This window comes from Gymnoscopelus braueri (genome assembly GCF_963280865.1).
Source record: "Gymnoscopelus braueri genome assembly, chromosome: 24".
NCBI lineage: Eukaryota > Metazoa > Chordata > Actinopteri > Myctophiformes > Myctophidae > Gymnoscopelus > Gymnoscopelus braueri.
The window spans coordinates 5,717,576-5,739,708 of NC_137626.1; the positions used below are offsets into that span (position 1 = coordinate 5,717,576).

At 42.5% G+C, this 22,133-nt stretch overlaps 1 protein-coding gene across 1 annotated transcript in view; it reads left to right on the top strand.

Moving 5' to 3' along the window:
• Positions 1-22,133, top strand: part of nlgn4xa (neuroligin 4 X-linked a) — a gene marked incomplete at its 3' end in the record, with an annotated part of 183,390 nt that overhangs the window by 57,076 nt on the left and 104,181 nt on the right. The window contains 2 exon segments of the mRNA XM_080422018.1: positions 3,968-4,110; positions 4,112-4,121. Of these exon segments, the coding sequence (XP_080278144.1) occupies positions 3,968-4,110; positions 4,112-4,121 (153 nt within the window).

Here is a 22,133-nt window from a genome sequence, read left to right on the forward strand (position 1 = left end):
TTTTAAGTACATTTTGATACCAATACTTTTGTACTTTTACTCAAAAAAAATGTTGAATTCCGGACTTTTACTCGTAACAGACTATTTCTACATTGTGGTATTGATACTTCTACTTAACAACTCATTCACTGCTAGACTTATTTCTGGCTGCGTTTTGCCCACTGCCAGAGATTTTTCATAGTAAAAATAAAAGTACATGCAGGAGCCGAGATACAGAATTTCTAACTAATGAGTTAACAAGGAAGTGGATAGGAGTCTAGATCTTTAAATTACGTTTTTTACGTTCTTGGCAGTATTGATAATTGGAAATAATTACGTTTTTGGCAGGGAATGAGTTAAGTAAAACATGTGAGTATTTTTTTCTACCACTGGGTACTTATTGGTACTTCGAGGGTACTAGTACCAACAAAAACTTAAGTTTGAAAGAGATACAGAGGTCGTGGGCTCAGGTGGGAGACAACGGCGGGCAGCAGTCAACAATATCCGGAACACTGCACGAACCTCCCTTATGGCCGCGTGGCAAGAGGCAAGCTACAGCTTATGAAAGATATATGAAGACCCAACACAGAACATCTCCCAGCACTGATGCAACATGTACTTCAGTTAAGTAGCAGATCTACGAGCTCAAAACAGATTGGCTATTTTTGAACAGCCAAAGTACAACATAGTGATTAAACGGCTATGCTGTATATTTTATAATAATACTCAAAATCTGAAAAGTAACCAATAATAACTCAAGTTTTCAAATGATTGCAATGGAGTAAAAAAGTAGGCTACAATATTTGCCTCTGAGTTGTAAAGGAGTAGTTCAAGCATAACGTACTGAAAACAATTGAACTACTCAAGGAAGGTAAAAGCACTTAGGAGTGAGTAAATGTACTTAGTTACTCTCCGTCACTAAAATCGTGGTGGAACTGGAAAACGTGTTAACGGTGGAAGGAGAGGATGAAAGGCTCAAAGTGCAGGCACACGCTACAGGAAAACCCTGTTTCTTGCCTCTAAAGTGGGGGTGAAAAATCCAGCTTTAAAAAAAAACTCCAGGCTTTCAGTGCAACAATGGCCCAAAGCACAAGGCACACTGCAGCTACCTAGACAACGGCTTCGGAATAAGAAAAGAGAGAGAACGTCCTTGAGTGTCCTCTGTGGCGGTTCTGGCTCGCCTGGCGCCCTGGGTGACCTCCCTCTCTACCTTCAGCACAACCCTGCCAAATAACAAAAACGGTTTTAAAAAAAGTTAAAAGAAAACACCAACTTTTCTGCTCTATAACTGTTACTGCAGCAATATGTCTGTGAAACTATATTCTCACAGTGTTTATGACGTCGCTGTCACAATACTGTGGAAACTGTCCAAAAACGGTTGCTTTTCAGGATAATGAAAAAAAGATGTGGATCCAATGTAGTTATCTAGTTTCAAGCTCTTGTTAGTCCTTTTGAATATATTTATTTTACAATATTTATAAAACACACACACACTAAAAGCCAATCTCACTTCTAAAAGTGTTCAAAAATAGCCAAAAATAGCGCACGTTGTGAGCTTGAAGATCGGCTAAGTTTTGCTACTTTTGCCTGACACTCTTGTACAATGAAATAGGCCATTAATGGAAATCAAAATGATTTAGGACAGCCGATTGCAAGAAAGAGAGTTGTCGTGTGAACTGCATACTCATACAGCGTGTACAAGCCATTAGTTTTAGTTAACATTAGAGGTGTAGTAAGTGATTTGTTTTGTTTGTTGATTTGTTAAAACAAATGTTAAATAGCTCTACATTCTGATTGTAATCATTGCTATGAACTGTTTGTTCAGTAACAGGAGCCTCCAAGTCTCTCTCTTCAGTACACAGACGCAGATGCATTTTCAGGTCGAAATACCATTTTTATGCAATCAGGAGAGATGACTCATACAGGATAAAAAGAGTGACATTGGAAGTGATGACACACAGAATTGAGCAGACACAATTGGAACGGGAACAGTATAACATTGAAGCTGATGCATGGGGTACTCTCTAGTGATTGCCTGAAACCCGACTGAAAATGTATTTCCTGTTTATTAAAGAGCTGGAGAAACAGGGGAGACCCTGTGTTACTGAACACTCTATAGCAATGATTACTGTCAGAATATAGAGCTATTTAACATTTTAATAAAACACTTTGGTTTGCTTTACCCATTACATATAACTTACTACACTACATTTAATTTAAATGATTGCATCAGAAGTGAAGGCAAACGTTGTGTTCTAGTTGTTTTCCCGTGTGCTACTGGTGGTTGGTTGGCTGCTATGTTTGGATTTAACTAAGCACTAATATTTTATGACGACAAAAACAACCAAAATAAGTTTTCCATTTCAACATTCTGGGCTTTGTGTCATAAGACATCACAAATAGCTGTATATCCATTTCTGAAAAATACTAATCACATCTTCGCTCTGAGCTGTCATGGACTTTACTTGCAGTGTCTGTCGTTTGTTGTTTGTTTCCAAGAGCTTGTTTTCTACAGTAATTATGATGTTGTCTCGTACTAAATATAAGACACTGAAGACAGGCGTGGAGAATATAATCTAACCTATTATACAAGAGGACATTTTTATTATTATAATATAGAGCTTTTTTCCACTTTTATTAAATTGTATTGTTCCTGAGACAGCATGTGCTGTTCGTTGACTCTCAAATCGGGGTCTGGGGAGGGGACCCCCAGGGGTCCTTGGTGGGGTTCCAGGGGTCCCTAGCTAAACTGGCTAATATCTCATAAAATAAAATAGATTAACCACTTGAACCCACATTCATTGGCTATTTGAAAATATTGCAGATTTCTGGCACAAACTATTTTCAGATCAGGGTCTGTTGTCCAAAAACATACAGATGTCGTACAAAATATCCCAATCGACAAGCTCACAGCGCTGAGCTTGTTGATCTGCTATTTTCTGCGAAAGCTTTCCCCACAACACGGATGCTGTGGTTGAGTATATTTTCCTACTGTATGTGGACCTTCTGATGCGCTGCTACTTCTGTTTGCACCTCATGTACTACTTGTGTATGCTACATCCTCCTATAATTCTACAAAGCTCTGTGCGGGTGGGCGGTGAGGCCAAAAACGCTGGTGAGGCCAAAATCTCTTCTGCCCGGTTCTCCCTCAGTGGCTGGGAGCAATTGATCTGAATTTGCACACAGTCATTCACCATTACCATGTGCAATTGTGCACCTATAACAGCGAAGGCCCGTTTTTTTTCGATTTCCCCAACTGTCAGCTGTTTACTTGCGTTTGTATGTACAATGATTGTCGCCATGGTTACGGCTGCTCGCAGCTGTGGGGTGGGCCCCGCGAGCTATGGGACGAATGATCAAACTGCACATGGGTCGAATCCACAGACCCCACTGTGTTACACTCTTGCCGTCGGCCACAAGCACACACAGAGAGTGTGCTTGTGTTTGCAACTACTTTCGGCCTGCGCACTTCACCGGGGTATGGGACTAGTGCAAGTGGGGTTTTCAACCCTTTTTCATGCCAGGGACCCCTAAATTGATATACATTTGGCCGCGGACCACCATCTGAATTTTTTTTGTGCCAGGGACCCCCAGAAGCAAAGATTTGAGTTAATGTTCTCTTTGAAAAAATAATATATTCAAAGGCTTGCATACATTTTCAAGATTTTTCAAAAATAGCAGATCTACAAGCTTGTACCGGTATATCTGCTATTTCTGAATAGCCAAAGCTAGGTGGTTAAAATGATTCTGAGGCTATGTTAACTAATTTAGCTGGGGACCCCCTGGCAGCCCCCCAAGGACCACTGGTGTTCCCCGGACCACTGGTTGAAAACCACTGGACTAGTGCATATAAATGTAAAGATCTTAGCGTGTGTTGCTGTAACAGCATGTTGTGTTGTGTGTTGTTTTACAGACATACATGATGAGAACGGGCTGAAGCGTGTGCTGCTGTAAAAGCATGTTGTGTTGTTGTGTGTGTTTTTTACAGACATACACGATGAGAACGGGCTGAAGCCGGTCATGGTCTACATCCACGGAGGCTCCTACATGGAGGGGACCGGCAACATGATCGACGGCAGCATCCTGGCGAGCTACGGCAACGTCATCGTCATCACCATCAACTACAGACTGGGGGGTCCTAGGTGAGTCTCCTCCTATAGGAGATCTAACTGTGTTCATGACATGAATGATTGATCGATTGATTGACCCATTAAGACCAGGAAAGCATCTGTCATTTTAGATTTGAACCACTTTAACCATTATCTATAAAAAATAGCAGATATACAAGCTCATAGCGCTATGAGCTTGCATATCTGCTATTTCTTTGAAAAATCATGTTTTTTTTTAGCAAATCTTTGAATATATATATATATTTTTAAAGCGAACATTTGTAACTCAAATCTTTGCTTCTGGGGGATTCTACAAATGTCTTCTAAATCCTAACAGTTTTTTTTGAAAAATATGTTGTTAAAACAGTGGTTTTCATGCCAAGGGCCCCCAAAATGATATGTATTTGGCCGCGGACCCCGTGTATGTTGTTCCAGGGACCCCCCAGAAGCAAAGAGTTAAAAATGTAAAAATAAAAAATGCTGACCTACAAACTCATAGCGCAGCACTCGGTGCCGCACTACGAGCTTGTATATCTGCTATTTTTGAATAGCCAAAGTGTCAAATAATGGCTACATGTGTTCCTGGTTTTAATTGATTAATTGATTGATGATTGATTGGCTGGCTGGTTAACTAAAAATGGTTGGTTGATTTGTTGGTCGGTCGGTCAATTAATCGATAGATTAATTGATTTGATCAATTGGTATAGGTTTGTTGTTTGGTTGGTTGTGTTGATGGACTAACTGGTTTTTTGGTTCTTAGGGCGGGCGGTCAGTCGATCGATTCATTGATTGGTTGATTGGTTGATGGACTAAGAGGTTGGTCGGTCGGTTAATCGGTCGGTCGATCGATCAATGGACAGTATTGAGCTCTTCAGTTCATTTCCACATGGGTGAAAGATTCCCAAATCTTACAAGACCAGTGGGCCTCACTGGAGAACACAAACACACACACACACACACACACACACACACACACACACACACACACACACACACACACACACACACACACACACACACACACACACACACACACACACACACTTAATCATTTATGTATGTCCACCTAAGAGATGCAATACAAGGACACAAATATTACAATGTGCTGTAAAAAATGCACAGTGAGCAAATCATAGACAAATACCCCCACACCCTTCAGGGGTACAAATAACAGCCTCTTCGCCATATATGGCGGCAACCGATAGTAGAAGAGATTCCACAGAATTTTGCAAGCCGTTTAGCTTCTTTTTTTTGGCATCCCAAGTTGTTGGAAGCCTCTTACAACCAACCTATGTACATGTCCTAGGCTGCCAAAGATAAACACAAGTAGATCGCACCTATAGCCTAGCTCTGTGATGGTATGGAGGACTCGAGGAGCGGCTGGTATTAATGACTTTGGTCATAAAGGCTTCCTCTAAGCTAGAGTCAAAGGTGCAGTCAGGCCATTTCAAGAATGGAAACTGATCTGTTTCCTTCATTGACAACAACAACAACATCTGGTGTATTAGCAGAGAGATGTGCAACGATCTCAGGATTTTCGTTACAGAGTTGAAACATGGAAGGTTGTTTGACACAGGAATGTTTGTACATTCTCACTGACGGTGTAAAATGTTTAGATGTGTCCTTAGTTACAGAGATCAACTATTCTGTCGTGGCGTGCTATGTACAGTAAAGCCCTTTATAGGCACGCACACGCGCACACACACACACACACACACACACACACACACACACACACACACACACACACACACACACACACACACACACAGGTACAGTATAGACCTGCCAGCAGCAGGCAGACAGACAGACAGTGAAAATCTTCTTAAGCTCTTTTTGATTGCTTTCTGTATTTCTGTGTCAGTGCACATGGAACAGAACAACAAAGATGCGAGGCCCTGTGTCGTTGACGGATGGCTCCTGTCCCTTTAATTAAGCCATTAAGACCGGGAACACATATGTGTGTCATTTTTTTTATTTCTTTGGCTATTAAAAAATAGCAGATATACAAGCTTGTAGCGCAGCACCGAGTGCCGCACTATGAGCTTGTATATCTGCATTTTTTTAAGAAAAATCGTGAAAATGTGTGCAAATCTTGGAATATATGTATTTTAAAGCAAACATTTGTAACTCAAATCTTTGCTTCTGGAGGATTCCAAACATTTCTTCCAAATCCTACAGTTTTTTTTTAAAAACGTATGTTTCTATATCACTGGTTCTCAAACGTTTTCATGTCAAGGACCCCCCAAATACATTATATGTATTTGGCCGCAGACCCCTAATATTGTCTAATAGGGAATCCCAGAAGCAAAGATTTGAGTAAAAAAAATTACCTTTACAAAATATATATTAATATTTAATATAAATATTTGCACATTTTCACGATTTTTCAAAGAAATAGCAGATCTACAAGCTCGTAGCGCGGCACTCGGTGCCGCGCTACGAGCTTGTATATCTGCTATTTTTGAATAGCCCAAAGAAATCTTAAAAAATGGCACACTAGATGCGTTCCCGGTCTTACTGGGTTAAGGCCGACTTGACTGGGTGACCATGTTATCTAATGTAACGTTACATAACCGTCGGAGCGAGCGCTGCATCGTCTGTCTGGCGCAGGAAGCCTCAAAGGTTAATGTATTCACACTGCAGGGAGACGTGTACCTACTGTATGCAGAGAGCTCTCTGTGATCCTGTGGAGCGTGGTGTTGTTGTGATATCATGATATTCCGCTTTCCCCTTTGTTCCAACCGGGTGTTTATAGCTCTTTGAAATGGTGGCTCTCTCAAACGCATGGGGGAAGTCGAGACTATATAGGGCTGCAGGCTCAGCTATTGATTATATTGATTACTTTGAAAATTTCTGGAATAATTGAGATGCAAGTTTTGTCTGATTTACCATGTAAGACCTACTTTGTTGTACAACAGTGTTGCACACAATTAGCAAAACATTGCTGATTTAACCCACACCCAGGGACATGTGGACAGGGGTTAAAAAAAAAACCTTTGTATCATATTAGAAACTGTCATTCAAGCCATTTGGCCAAGACCTAGATACAGGCCCTGCAGCACGCCAGAGATACCAGGCTAAAGTACTAGATACAGGCCCTGCAGCACGCCAGAGATACCAGGCTAAAGTACTAGATACAGGCCCTGCAGCACGCCAGAGATACCAGGCTAACCCTAGATACAGGCCCTGCAGCACACCAGAGATACCAGGCTAAAGTACCTGGCATCGGCCTAAGCTCACTGACTGACAAATGTGAGCCGTCATTCAGCTCTTTGTGTCCAAGATGTTTGGTGGGTTTGGAGAGTGTTTGTTTGTGAAAAAAGTTCTATATTCTGTAGTAATCATTGCTGTATAGTGTTTGTTCAGTAACAGGGGTCTCCCTGTCTCTACAGCTCTTTTTGTCTACTAATTTATTTGTGTCATCACGTCCAATTTCACTTGTTTTATCCTGTATGAGTTCTCACTCCTGAACGGATACAACTTCTATCCCGACCGGAACATGTATGTTCTGTTTACTATAGCGCTGGAGAGACGGGAAGACCCCTGTTACTGAATAAACACTTCATAGCAATGATTACATATCAGACTACAGAGTAATTTAACAAATGAATATCCTTTACCCTATACCTTTAAAGGTAGGCTACACTAGCGTAGCATGTTGATGCTTATTGTCACCAGTAAAAAAAGCAACTCCCAAAGAGATGTGTGTACAAGTGACATCATTCCCATACCCCGAAGGGACGCCTGTGTGTTTCTAAGCGACATGGAACCCATAGCCACGAGGGACGGCTGTTTAGATCTCACAACCCATAGTGACAGGGCGGGGCGGGGCATTGTAATTTGGCAGTTGGTTGTTTAACAACCGTTAGGCATACGTCATTATTGAACAGTATAATTTCAGGATATATTTCTGCTACTTCAAAGGGGGGCAAAAAGCAATATTATTGAAAATGCTTGTGCTCAAAAATAAAGCACTTGTACTCGGTCATAAAAAACAAGTGGTTTTGGTGCAGCCTGAATTATTATGTGTTTCCTTTTTATCTAATATGATTACAGTAGGTGAACTGGGAGCCCATGGAGGGTGTCAAGGGGGGGCCAGGATTTCTAGCTGCCTGCCACTGATCTAGGCCTTAATGCCTGCAGCGAGCAGGCTCGCCGAAACTAACACATTTCTCTGAGGATGAAACTGTTTAAAGGTCGTATCAGACGGGGAGCGGTTGACGCGCCATAGTAATTCATTTTCAATGAATTTGTGACTCGCAGAGAAGTTGAAGGGCGCTGAGGCGAGCGGGCGCTGTCCCGTGAATTCTCGCGCTCGTGCTCGTTTCGTCCGCGTGCACGAAACGAGTAATTTGTAATTTTAACAAATTGTAGGAAATGACAAAAAGGCATATTTGCTCACGACCCATAAAAACTGGGTCCGCGACCCACAAATGAGTCCCGATCCAGGATTTGAGAACCATTGGTCTCTAGGCTACTCTCAGACCCAGAAGCCCCTATACTCATGCATTATTGCTGCAGGAAGGTCACTGCTGCAGGATCAGCTGCAGGTCAGCCCACTTGAACAGAACAGGTGCACGTTCAGTGCTTCGGGTGCAAATAATCTGCTGGCCATTTGCAAAATTCTGACATAACCTTCTGTTGTTCCAAAAATAATCAAATGAGCCCAGCAGCCTTACTCATAATATGGATATGAAGCATCAACTGACAAAGTACTCATTTATCCAAAGAAAATAACTACATTTTCTTTGACGTTATCAAATGTGACTCATGGTAAATCTCCTTCCGGGATCAATCAATACCGTCAGGAGAAGGCGTGCTCAACTCAAGAGGAGTCTTGAGGAATAGTCTCTTATAGTTTAACCCATTAAGACGTGAAGCCGATTCTACAAATGTCTTCTAAATCCCAACAGTATTCTGAAAAACGTACGTTTCTATGTCAGTGGTGCTCAAACTTTTTCATCTCAAAACTGTATGAAATTGGCCGTGGACCCCCATCTCAAAATATTGTTCCAGGGACCCCCCAGAAGCAAAGATTTGTGTAAAAAAATATTCACTTTAAAATAATATATATTCAAAGATTTGCACACATTTTCACGATTTTTCTAAAATAGCAGATCTACAAGCTCGTAGCGCGGCACTCGGTGCCGCGCTATGAGCTTGTATATCTGCTATTTTTGAATAGCCAAAGTGTAAAATAATGCTTTTTTAGCTCAAATAAAAAAATGAGGGATGCGTTCCAGGTCTTTATGGGTTAACTGGGTGCAGATTCTTGAATATATACAGTGAAAGGAATATCCGCACTCTCCTTCAGTAGTTTCTTATGTTCTTTTTTTAATTCACAGCAGCAGTTATACTATCAAAAATGTTTGAAACGCTGAGGGAGGCCCGATGTGCCGAAACGCGTCCCGTTTCTCTAGATAGACTGTCTGCTGCTGTGAACCTATTAAAACACAAGATGAGAAACTACTGAAGAGAGAGTGTTGGATATTCCTTTCATCAGATGTAACTCAACAGCATGTTCACTGGGTGTCACTGGGAATTTACCGTTGAAAGAACTCTACTGAGAAATCTGTTTTAACTTTGGAATTATACTGTGATTACCTGCCAGCCTAGCCTGCTGGGCTTGGAGGCTTTGACATGCAAATGACCAGTTTGTTTAAAGAAGGTGTGTGTGTGTGTGTGTGTGTGTGTGTGTGTGTGTGTGTGTGTGTGTGTGTGTGTGTGTGTGTGTGTGTGTGTGTGTGTGTGTGTGTGTGTGTGTGTGTGTGTGTGTGTGTGTGTGTGTGTGTGTGTGTGTGTGTGTGTGTGTGTGTGTGTGTGTGTGTGTGCGTGCGTGCGTGCGTGCGTGCGTGCGTGCGTGTACTGTTTACACATTACACAGGATTTATTTTGCGACCGGACACAAACACAACAAAGTGTGTCTTGGCTTGGAGTGGCTTCAGACTTTATACCCTGCCTTAATATTTATGCCCCCAAAAAAGAAAAGAAAGGGCGGAAAAAGACCTAGTCAATTGTTTATCTGTGGCCCGGTAGCTGTGCTGTAAAGTAACTAAGTACATTTACTTGAGTACTGTACTGTAATTTTGAGGTATTTGTACTTTACTTGAGTGTGTCACATCTTGGATCCAAATCTTGTACTTTTACTCCACTACAATTATTTGAAAAGTTTAGTTATTAGTTACTTTGTAGATTTTGATTATTACAAAACATACATTAACCTCTTCAGCCCTATTTAAACTTTGGCTATTTGAAAATAGCCGATCTACAAGCTCACAATGCGTCGCATCGCGGATGCGACGCATTGTGAGCTTGTAGATCTGCTATTTTCAAAAGATTTGTATACATTTGAAAACTTGAAATGGGACATTCTGCATAATGAGTACTTTTGGTACTTTTAAGTACATTTTGATGCCAATACTTGTGTACTCTTACTCAATTAGATTTTGAATTCCAGACTTGCACTTGCAACAGAGTATTTCTACATTGCAGTATTGATACTTTGACTTAAAGTACAAGATTTGAGTATACCAACCACCACACACACACACAGCACGAGCGCACAGCTGAGAACTGTCACTCTCCCTTTCGACAAGCGCTTATACAGTAGCGTGGCCGGGGTGTTGGCTGCTATTAGAGAAACACGGAGCATCTTGAGAGGAGGCTGATAGCATCGCGTCGTCTCGAGTTAGAGAGCCCGGTCGGATGGATGGATGGTTGTCAGAGAGGCGTTAGGATGAGGGGGGGCTTCAGCCTTGGCGGGCTGGGCTGGCTCTCTGTCAGCGAGCTACAGCTCCCATCAAGGCATTCCCCTCCGTCATCCATTTTCATGTCCGACTAACGGCTTTGCCTGAGGACAGTGAGGAGGAGCGAACAAAATGCTGCGCTTTGGAGTTCTCTCGCTCAATATTCCATGCGTGTGCGTTCGTGTGTGTGTGTGTGTGTGTGAGTCATTGGTGTAAGTACATTTACTTAAGTACTGTACTTAAGTACAGTTTTGAGGTACTTTTACTTTACTGGAGTATTTCCAATTTTCAGTACTTTTACTTCTACATCTCAGAGGCAAATATTGTACTTTGACTCCACTGCAATTATTTGAAAACTTTAGTTACTAGTTACTTTGTAGATTTGGATTATTATTACGAAATATACATTAACCACTTCAGCCCCCTATACATTTCGGCCATTTGGAAATAGCCGATCTACAAGCTCACTGCGACGCATTGTGAGCTTGTAGATCTGCTATTTTCAAAGATTTTCTGACATTGTATGCATGCCACAAAGGATGTTTAGAGATGGACGTTAAAGAAAAGATTCAGGGTGGGGGTTAGTGTTAGGATTGGGCATTTAGAGGTTAGGTTTAGGGGTTGATGGCAGAGTTGATGCGTCAACACGTTGTGAGCTTGTAGATCTGCATTTTCGGGGGTCTATTTATCGGCTATACCTTCCAATGCCAATTGTTGTATAGACATATAAACTTGTATGTGTGTGTGTGTGTGTGTGTGTGTGTGTGTGTGTGTGGTGTCTGTTGTGTCTTGATGTAAACATGAGTTTGCGATGCTGTACACATCCAAGGCTTTTGCCAAATTTATGCTCCGTAATACGTGAAAAAAAACATATTTGGCATTGATTACTGTATGACATGTGTGCATCCTTATGCAGAAATACATGTCTCATCAAGCCTGCAGTAGACACATTATTTTTAGAGTGTTGCTTGACGCTACCGTTAAAAAAGGCGAAAAGCTGACATTGACGAGAATAATAATAATCACAGTGAATATAACCCTCTCTCTCTCTCTCTCTCACATTACCCTCTTCAGCCCTATATACATTTCGGCCATTTGAAAATAGCCGATCTACAAGCTCACAATGCGTCGCGGTTGTAGATCTGCTATTTTCAAAATATTTCTCTACATTTGAAAACTGTAAATGATACATTCTGCGTAATGAGTACTTTCTATTTTGGTACATTTTGATATCAGTACTTTTGTACTAGTAAATCTTGAATTCCGGACTTTTACTCAACTGAGTATTTCTACTCAGTACATACGTCATGTCTTATCGAGCCTACAGTGGACACGCACTATTTTTACAGTGTTGTCGTTACCGTTAAAAAGGCGGAAAGCTGACATTGACGAGAACGATTGTAATAATGACAGTGAATGTAACCCAGCCTCTCTCTCTCTCTCTCTCACCCCCTCCCTCTCCCCCTCCCTCGCGGCATATGTTTATGGAATGTAGTGATGTACCCGCTCGTCACGCTCGTGTGAAATGCCACGGGGATGATGATGATCAAATCAAATCCATATATAGCCATGGTATATCATGCTTCCTCTACAGATCACGTCAAAGGTATCGGGGACATGCACTTTCAGCAGCATTTCCGGGCTAATGGAACGGACCTCTTTTTGACGCACGCTCGCTCTAAATGGCAGAACCATAGCCATCAACCACCCAATAGAAAAATGACAGCTCGCAGTGCTACTCAAAATCCATTTGCAGATTGCCGTTTCACTCTGGAAAATGCCCTGGTGTCCGGGCTATTGAATGTAGACCTATTTCTGGGCCTTTTTACTGGCTACTGCATGTTTTTTTTTTTTTTATTCAAACCTACGCACCTCCAGCTGTGATTGTGAATTGGGGGGGGGGGGGGGGGGAGGAGAGAGAGAGAGAGAGAGAGAGAGAGAGAGAGAGAGAGAGAGAGAGAGAGAGAGAGAGAGAGAGAGAGAGAGAGAGAGAGAGAGAGAGAGAGAGAGAGAGAGAGAGAGAGAGAGAGAGAGAGACTTTATACCAAGTGAATGCAAAACAATGAAATACTGCTGCCATTTGTTTTCAAAGTTTATCCCAAGCTCACCTTTCCTACGTGGATGTATTTATAACTATTTCTGACAGAAAAATGCACAATTCTTATGTTTTTTTGTCAGATAGTTCTCTCTCTAAGTTGCATTGTAACACAGTCATTTCATTGAACACACATTGTTTTGTTTTGATTGCTTTGTTCCACCTTTGCTTTGGAAATGTAAGCGTATGCTGTCTCATGCCAATAAATAAAGCCTCTTTGAATAGGAGAGAGAGAGAGAGAGAGAGAGACACACACAGAGAGACCCAAAGAAAGAGAGAGAGAGAGAGAGACATTGAGAGACATTGATGTTCACACCCGTGGAGCTCAGCGTTGGTTATGAGGCCCAGCTGTCTGCACCAGGCACTATATTTAGTTTAGCAGGCGAGCCAGGGGGGGGAAAGGTGTTCTGGATAGAGATGCACTGCAGAGAGAGAGAGAGAGAGGAGATAAAGTAAGATAACGGTGAGCACGCAGTGAGAGAAGGGATAATGCAGCATAACGGTAGAGAGAGAGAGACAGACAGACAGACAGACAGAGAAACAGACAGACACAGAGAGAGAGAAGGAAAGGCGTGACAGATAAGGACAGTAGAGAGGGAGAATGGAGATCTCGTTAGACGTTCAGCAGTCAGCGTGTTGAAGCAGACGTCTTGCGTGAAGAGACTATACAATACAGCCCTCATGTGACCATGAAGACACTTTTCTGAAAATGCATGTTTTCCTCACTTTTTTCCCCCACCGGTTAGCCTGGCTAAATCTACTGATTTGCCTACAGCGGGGCTGCAGCTGTTGTAAACAGTGGATGGGTGCGTTTGATGTGCGCACAGCCAGTGTTGATTTTGACGGCACATTTTGATTTAGTTTTTGCGGTCTTTTGAATAAAATTCCATTTAGTTTGGCACCTGAAATGTTCTACTGTTAGTCTAGTTTTAGTGGACTAACTATCATCAGATTATAGTCGACTAAATCTACAGTTGATTTATGTGACTAAAATGTATTTTGGCGGTGCCTTGATGGCGTCATAATGGCTGATTTTACACTTGGTTGCATGCTGAAAATAGCAGATCTACAAGCTCACAACGCGTCGCAGCGCGACGCGTTGTGAGCTTGTAGATCGGCTATTTTCAGAGAGCAGCACCTGCGCACAACCAAACATAAAACGACTTGTCTTTTAGTTCTACTGTAGTCTGCCCCAACGCTCCTGATTTCGTGTATATAGAGGGGCGGGTGTATAGAGCCGGCGAGAGATTGCGCCTGATCCTATTGGTTCACCGATCTGTCCGTCAACCCCCGCCCCGTTAACACTACATTACGAGCGACGCCCGCTGCACTCTGGTTGGTTGGGAAATGAAACACTTCCTCATACCGAGTACACCGACGCGCTGGGCCAGGCTTTTATTTTTTAGCAAAACTAAACAATAAAAGCCTGGAGATCGAGGCTAGTTCTACTGGATCTCTTCTCCACTAGTTCCTCCCTAACGTTGTAGTCTAGTTTTTATTTGTTGACGAAATCGTCACTACATTTAGTCTTAGTTTTAGTCATCATAGCCTAGTTTTTATTTAGTTTTTATTTAGTTTTGGTCAGTGAAAAAAGGTAGTCGACCAACATTTTTCGTCATAGTTTTAGTCGACAAAATCAACACTGGTGTTCACTGTTGAACTCACCCTGGACGAAGGCTGAGAGAACGGGGTTAATGGGAACCAACGCGCTAGAGTGACGGAATGTAGCGCAGCGGTTCTGAAGTTGCAAGGACCCCCAGATTGGTACGCGTTAGGCCACGGACCCCCAGAAACTCTCTGAGCGTGACTTATGGAGGTCTCTCTAAAAACTCTCAGAGTTAGAGACCCGTAAAGGTCACAGTTTAGGCATTTAGCAGACACTCTTAATCCAGAGCGACTTACAGTAAGCAAGGACACAAGATAATACATCAATAATACATCAAATACATATAAATAGTAATCTAATAATAAAGTAATACATAAGTAAACAAATAATCGAATATTAACTAATACATATACGTTAATCATCAGCCTACATTGAAACTTTACTCACTATAGGATGCCAGGCCAACAATGTGGTTCATTTGGTTGCTATGGCTACCAGAAATGTAGCTGCATAGGGGGATCCCCTGGAACCCCTTCAAGGACCCCTGGGGGGTCCCATAAGCTCATTAACCACTTAAACCCCAGCGTCGTATCGCGTGGGGAAAGCTTTCGCTGAAAATAGCCGATCGACAAGCTCACAACGCGACGCCCCGAGTGACTCCAGTTACCCATCGGGGGGTTAAGTGGGTAAATGGACAGTATAAACAACGGAAGGCATTGATTCAACCCTCCTGAAAGTATATAGTATATATATACAACCTGTGACTCATCCTCGTAGGAGATAATGAACGCACTACTGATGGTCAGTCGTATATCAAGCTGGTGGGGGGAGGGGGGGGGGGGTTATCCACTGTGAAAGCCTGGAGGGTCGTCCTTTCTACACGTTCCATCACAGACGACCGGGATTGACAGCCGAACGGGGGGGAGGGGAGGAGAGGAGAGGAGAGGGGAGGGGAGGGGGAGGGGAGGGGAGGTAGAGCTCTCATCCAGGTCTCTGTGGAATCGCTCCCCCTTAACGCCGAAACCGCGGCGGGCCATCTGCGTCCGGGGGCGGTGGGGGGGTGTGGAGGGGGGAGGGGTGATGGGTGGGGGTCACATGATGCTCCCGAGTGACAGCCCAGCTTCATTACCGCCGTGCGGGGATGTGTCACAGCCACATGGTTCTCTCTCTCTCTCTCTCTCGCTCCGTCTCTCTCTGTCTGTCTCTCTCTCTGTATCTCTCTCTCTCTCAAACACTCACAGACACACACACACACACACACACACACACACACACACACACACACACACACACACACACACACACACACACACACACACACACACACACACACACACACACACACATGTAGTGATATGAACGCAAGGCCGTCCCCCAAAATTGGACTTATACGGATACGTGCATTTTTGGATATTAAAGACAAATCAGGTTCTCTCCCCACAAGCTCACAGGGCCAGAGTAACTGCGGACGTCTGACCACCGTGTCACCTCAGCGACCCCTGGGACTCTGAGGCGAGGCCCTTGCAGGGCCATAAAGATAAGGATGAAGAAGGAATGCAGTTTGCCAGCCTGAGCTCCGATTACACACCAAGCCACTCTCTCTCTGTCTCCAGCTTCCCTCCACTCTGGAAGTGAAGGGGGGGAGCCCAAAGTTATTTATGACATGCAGGAAATGGACTCAGGAAAGAGAGAGATGGCATCACAGTGTCACACACACTAGCTGGCGGAGCAGACAATGAGCGACATAAATGTGAATAAAACTGTTTGTGTGTTATGTTCGGCGACTTTAAAATATATAATTATTGTCCTGTCTTATGACTACCACAATAATATGAACTTTGGTGTTTTTAAATGTGATGCTTCTCTTGGAAATTAGACTTCGAGGCTTACCTGCTGCCTATTTTAACATAAAGCTGTCATGATTAGTATCTAGACGATTCTAAATTCATTGTGATTCCAAATGTCCAGCCAGATGTGTTAATAGGAAGTCCCCAAGATAAGTTAGCAGAGAAGTTTTAGTTTTCATATTGTAGGAAGGAGGTGGCCACTCCAGCTACCTCCAACACGCCCCCCAATGGGCCAAGGAGGAGGAAGACCCCTCCCTCTCAATAGAAAAGAACTGGCTACCCCGTTCTCTCTCTCTTCTCCTGCACCAGCCCTCCAGCGCTCTTCCTGCTTCTGCTCTCTGCTACTCCTCAACCCAGATGATGACCTGATCCCAGAGGAACCGGGGGGTGGGAGAAGGTATGGGGCAACGACCCATCGTACTGTCTCTCCCACCAAGACCCTGGTAGAGTTTCCCCCCCAGGGACGCTCTCCTCTGCAACTCCGGCACTCTGGGAGGTCTCGACTCCCAGAGACTAAAGATTTTGACCTCTCACTGGACTCTGGAAAAAGACTGTCACCAAAGGGCTATCAACCATGTCGTATGAGTCTAAAACATGAAATTATGGCAACTATCTGACGATATGCTGTATGGATGTGTAGACTTCTTCCTTCCTAGAGGGCTCCATGAAACGTCATTTTCCAGGCAGCGTGGTAGTTAATTTCTGTTCAATTCTTTCCCCACATGATATCCTCGGTTCCACTTTATCTACTAACATTTAAGCCCTCATTTGAGTGGGGGAACTAATACGTTCTTTTTGGTTCTAAATTATCTAACTGGCTCCCTAGTAGTTAGCATATATTGATGGAGAGCATGGCATTACATGCCGGCCTCCCTCAAAATATGGCCTACGATGGAAACCTACCTAGGTCTAAGTCATGACCTTTGAGGACAGCACCAGCCTGTCATTAAACGTTGAATGAAAGATCATCTAGTTATGACGTACAACGAAATACAGTGGCATTTCCGATCATTTTTGTGCATTTATTTTCATTAATAAATTTCTGAGACTATTTTTATTAAGAAGGCGTGTGTCATTCATTTTTTTTTCTCTGTTTACAGTAATACTATTGGGATATTTATTGCAAGTCTGACAAGAACTCACGTTACTGTTACAGTGACGTAAGTTTCAGTATATATCAATATATATATTGTAATAATTCATAAATTATATTTATATGATTTATGAAATATTACGTCCTGTACCATGCTGAAGTTATGATCTCGGCGTGTGAATACTACACACACACACACACACACTCTCTCTCTCGTTCTCTCTCCTCGCTGCCTATTATGGGCAGACGTGAGGTGACTGCTGCAGAGACGGACCCTGTGTGTGTGTGTGTGTGTGTGTGTGTGTGTGTGTGTGTGTGTGTGTGTGTGTGTGTGTGTGTGTGTGTGTGTGTGTGTGTGTGTGTGTGTGTGTGTGTGTGTGTGTGTGTGTGTGTGTGTGTGTTGTGTGTGCGTGTCCTCTCCTCTCCATGGTGTGACAAAGTATTACGCTCAAGTAAATACTCGAGTATTCAAAAAGTCCAAATGACCAAAGTGCATTTGGTTTTTTATTTAATATCAACGCATTGCTGTATGCGTCTTGTGGAGGAGCATGCCGGAGCATTAATGTGTCTTTATTCTGCCGGGTGAATTTGTGTTTACATTTGTAGTTAAAGCGTTGTTTTCAGTACAGCTACAGGGTGTTACAATGAATTATTAGCAGCGGTAGTAGCAGTACGGAATATTGAGTTGTGATGTGACGTGAATGTAATGCTTAGGTTCACCTGAGAAAAAAAAACTAAAACATTTGACTGTCAACATAAAAAAATAAAATGTGATGGTCATTGGTCAGACTGTTAGGCTACTTGATACACAGAGAGACAGACAGACAGACAGACAGACAGACAGAGACACAGACAGACAGACAGACAGACACACACACAGTCAGACACACACAGACAGACACTTCTGTGCTGCTCTTAGCCAGAAGTGCCAGGGTTTTTTTTTTTTTTGTACAACAAAGAGCCTAAATTAGCCCACCCCACAAGCTCAGACATTCTACATTTCCCAAAAAGGGAAATGCATGTACTTAATTCAGTCCGACCAGAAGCACGGATAAAATAAAACATGAACGGAGGATATAAAAATGAAAGAGCAGACAGTGAATATCAGAAGCACAGGCACGGACGTGGATTTTCTCCCTCCTACATCCCCGTCTAATAAATACAGTCCTGCAGTACGTTCACAGCTCGTGTCTGTTGGGTATAACAGACCTGCGTGCTTTCTTCAATACTGTTTCCCCCCCCCCCCCCCCCCCCCATTCATAATCCCTGGGTTTCAGAGATTATTCCAGTCTATTGATAAACACATTTGCAGGCGCGTACACACACACACACACACACACACACACACACATACACATACACATACACACACACACACACACACACACACACACGTTTGTAATACCATACTTGTGAGGACGTCAACATTTTAGGAGGCCGATTTTATGATTGATTTATGATTTTTTTGGGGGGGGGGGGGCATTTTCAAGCCGCATGTCTAAAGCCGAAAAATAGCAGATCTACAAGCTCACAACGTGTCGCGCTGCGACACGTTGTGAGCTTGTAGATCGGCTATTTTCTGGCGTTTGACATCGCTGCACAGCTAAGTATAAAATATAGGGGAAAATCGAACACCGACCCCCTAAACCTAACCTCTAAAGGTCTAATCCTATAAACCTATAACCCCAACCTCAATCTTTTTTCTAATTGTAAACGTATCTCTGAACGTATTTTTTTCAACCATAAAATAACAATTTCTCTTGTGAGGGGACCAAGAAAAATGGTCCTCACAACATCTGTTTCTCATATTGTTGTGGGGACGTTTGGTCCTTACAAGTATAGTAACATACACACGCACGCACACACACACACACACACACACACACACACACACACACGCACACGCCAACCCAGCCCTCCTCTGATGAAAACGCTCAGGGCTGCGTATCGCGCTCACCGGTAGAACCACAGCTATTGGAGGTCACTGACTCGTGGCTCCTAAGCCACTGGGTGAAGTCTGGTTTTCTCTGCCTTTCTAAATGTCACGTTCCTCTCTCTCTGCCACGTTGAAGGTTTCTGAAGAAAAGGATGTGTCAAAATATTGATATTTTTCTCGACAATTGGTTCTCAAAGGTGCGGGTCCAGGCAGGGACCCCCCAGGGCAGTGGTGGAAAGTAACTAAGTACATTTACTCAAGTACTGTACTTGAGTACATTGTTGGGATATTTTTTACTTTACTGGAGTATTTCCAATTTTCTATTATTTTGCTTCTACTCCACTACATCTCAGAGGCAAATATTGTACTTTTACTCCACTACAATTATTTGAAAGCTTTAGTTACTTTGCAGATACTTTGACTACTTCAGCCCTATTTTATACCTAGGCTATTAGAAAATAGCCAATCTACAAGCTCACAACGCGTCGCATGGCGACACCTTGTGAGCTTGTAGATCTGCTATTTTCAGACATTATTGTACTTTTACTTGTGGTACTTTAATTTTGATGCCAATACTTTTGTGCTTTTAATCAAGTAAATAATTCCGATGTTTTACTCATAACAGAGTATTTCTACATTGCAGTATTGATACTTTTACTTAAGTAAAAAATGTGAGTACTTTTCCACCACTGCGCCCAGGGGGGGGATTCCCTATTGAAAGTAGTTAACAGTAACATGGCATCACAATCATTTTAACCACTTAATCCATTTGTATGTTGGCTATTCAAAAACAGCAGATCTACAAGTTCGAGCTTGTAGATCTGCTTTTGTTGAAAATATTTGAAAAAATATCGAAAATGTTAATAATTTAATAATTTTGAAAATGTTTTAACACATTCCATGCCAGAGTTTAATATCATAATGTACTCACCAGTGCCAGCGATTTATTGTTGTTTTTTTGTTTTTTTCACGTCGCCACAGACATCGCTACATCCGTTAAAATCGCGCGTTCAACTGCTTGTAAACACACAGGGGATCTGTGTGAAAAGCCCAGCGAAAACCGTTTCGATCTGCGATCCGCCATCTTGAAGCTACAGCGGTTTCATCTAAACCAGGGCTACTCAACTTAAGATGGCTCAGGGGCCACTCAGCAAAATACCAAAAGTCCAAGGGGCCGCCATAAAAATGACGGTCCGATTTTGGATTTTTCGATTTTGTAACGCACAAGAAAATGTACATTTTGACATCATATTCTTTTCACTCTACCAGTTTATTTTGTGTTGTGTGTATGTCCAGTGGCAGACACCTATCCTGGGCGCGCGGCAAATCCGCGCGGGCGGAAAAATTTGGGGGTCAAACCCCCCCAAAAACCCGAAATGCATAGAAAACTATGCATTATACCTGTAACAATTGACGCACCTGTATGTATGTCTGTCTGTTTGTTTTTGAAAAATGTTTTAGCAACCCATATATTTGAACGGAAATGTATATTTTCATCCTGTGCTTAAAAAAAAAAAAAAAAAACGCTGCGATCGGGCCGCATGCGGCCCGCGGGCCGCGGGTTGAGTAGCGCTGATCTAAACAGTGATCAGCGATGAGAAAAACAACAACCGAGAAAATGGAGATTTAGTTTCCGGTTTAGAGTGGAGGTGGATGGGATCCGGAATTTCCGGATCCCGGATAATTCCGTTTCCGGTGTGCTACAATGAAATGTGTCGTACCGAACAAGGCCTACAATGAAATGTGAACCTGTGAGTAAAAAAAATAAAAAATACCACTTCGCGTAAATCTACGTGACTGGCACGCTGCGCAATTAAGTAGGTTCGCGTAGATCGACGCGATTGACACTCAATGTGCATACATCTTCTCCTCTGGGGGGTCCCTGGCACAAAACATTTTCAGACGGGGGGCCGTGGCCAAATACATATCAATTTGGGCGTCCTTGACATGAAAAAGGTTTGAGAACCACTGCTCTAGACAGTGATAACCATCAAATCTGTCACAGTTTGTTCCTGCAGCTAAAATGATGTTCAATCCTTCACATTTTCTTGCCATGTTTCACATCAAAGGCAGCCTGTGTCTCACCTCTTCAAACAGTCTGAGGATTAGTTTTGTTTTTTTCTCCAAGGAAGCTTATCTCTTCTTAACTATTTATAGATATTTCACATTTCTTAACCTCATTGTGAACCAAAGAGTCATGAACTTCAGTGATGGAAGAAGTGCAGTACTCAAGACGTTTTACTTAAGTAAAAGTAGCAATACCTCAATGTTGAAGTACTGTACTCTGTTACAAGTAAAAAAGTATCAAAATATACTTGTTTTTTGAATAGCTGAAGAATAAAATAGGGCTGAAAAGGATATTTCACTTCCAAACATGTTTGGGGTCATTTTAACGTCTACTCAGGCTTTTGTGTTGAACCCCAGACAGTTTTTAAGTTGCTTGATTCAGTATTTAGATATTTGATATAAATTGTATCAGACACGCCCCCTTCCTATACAAACCCATTGTAACTCCATTTTAACCATGATGGATTCATCGAAAAAACCCGTCCTTGGCAATGATGAACTGATTTTGTCCTTCAATACGTGAGGGGGTCGGGTTTTTTCTATTGTCTTTTAATTTATTTCATTTCATTTCATTTCATTTTATTACCCTTATTATTATTTATTTTTATTTTGTATTCCCCCCCCCCCCCAAAAAAATACAATAATAATTTCA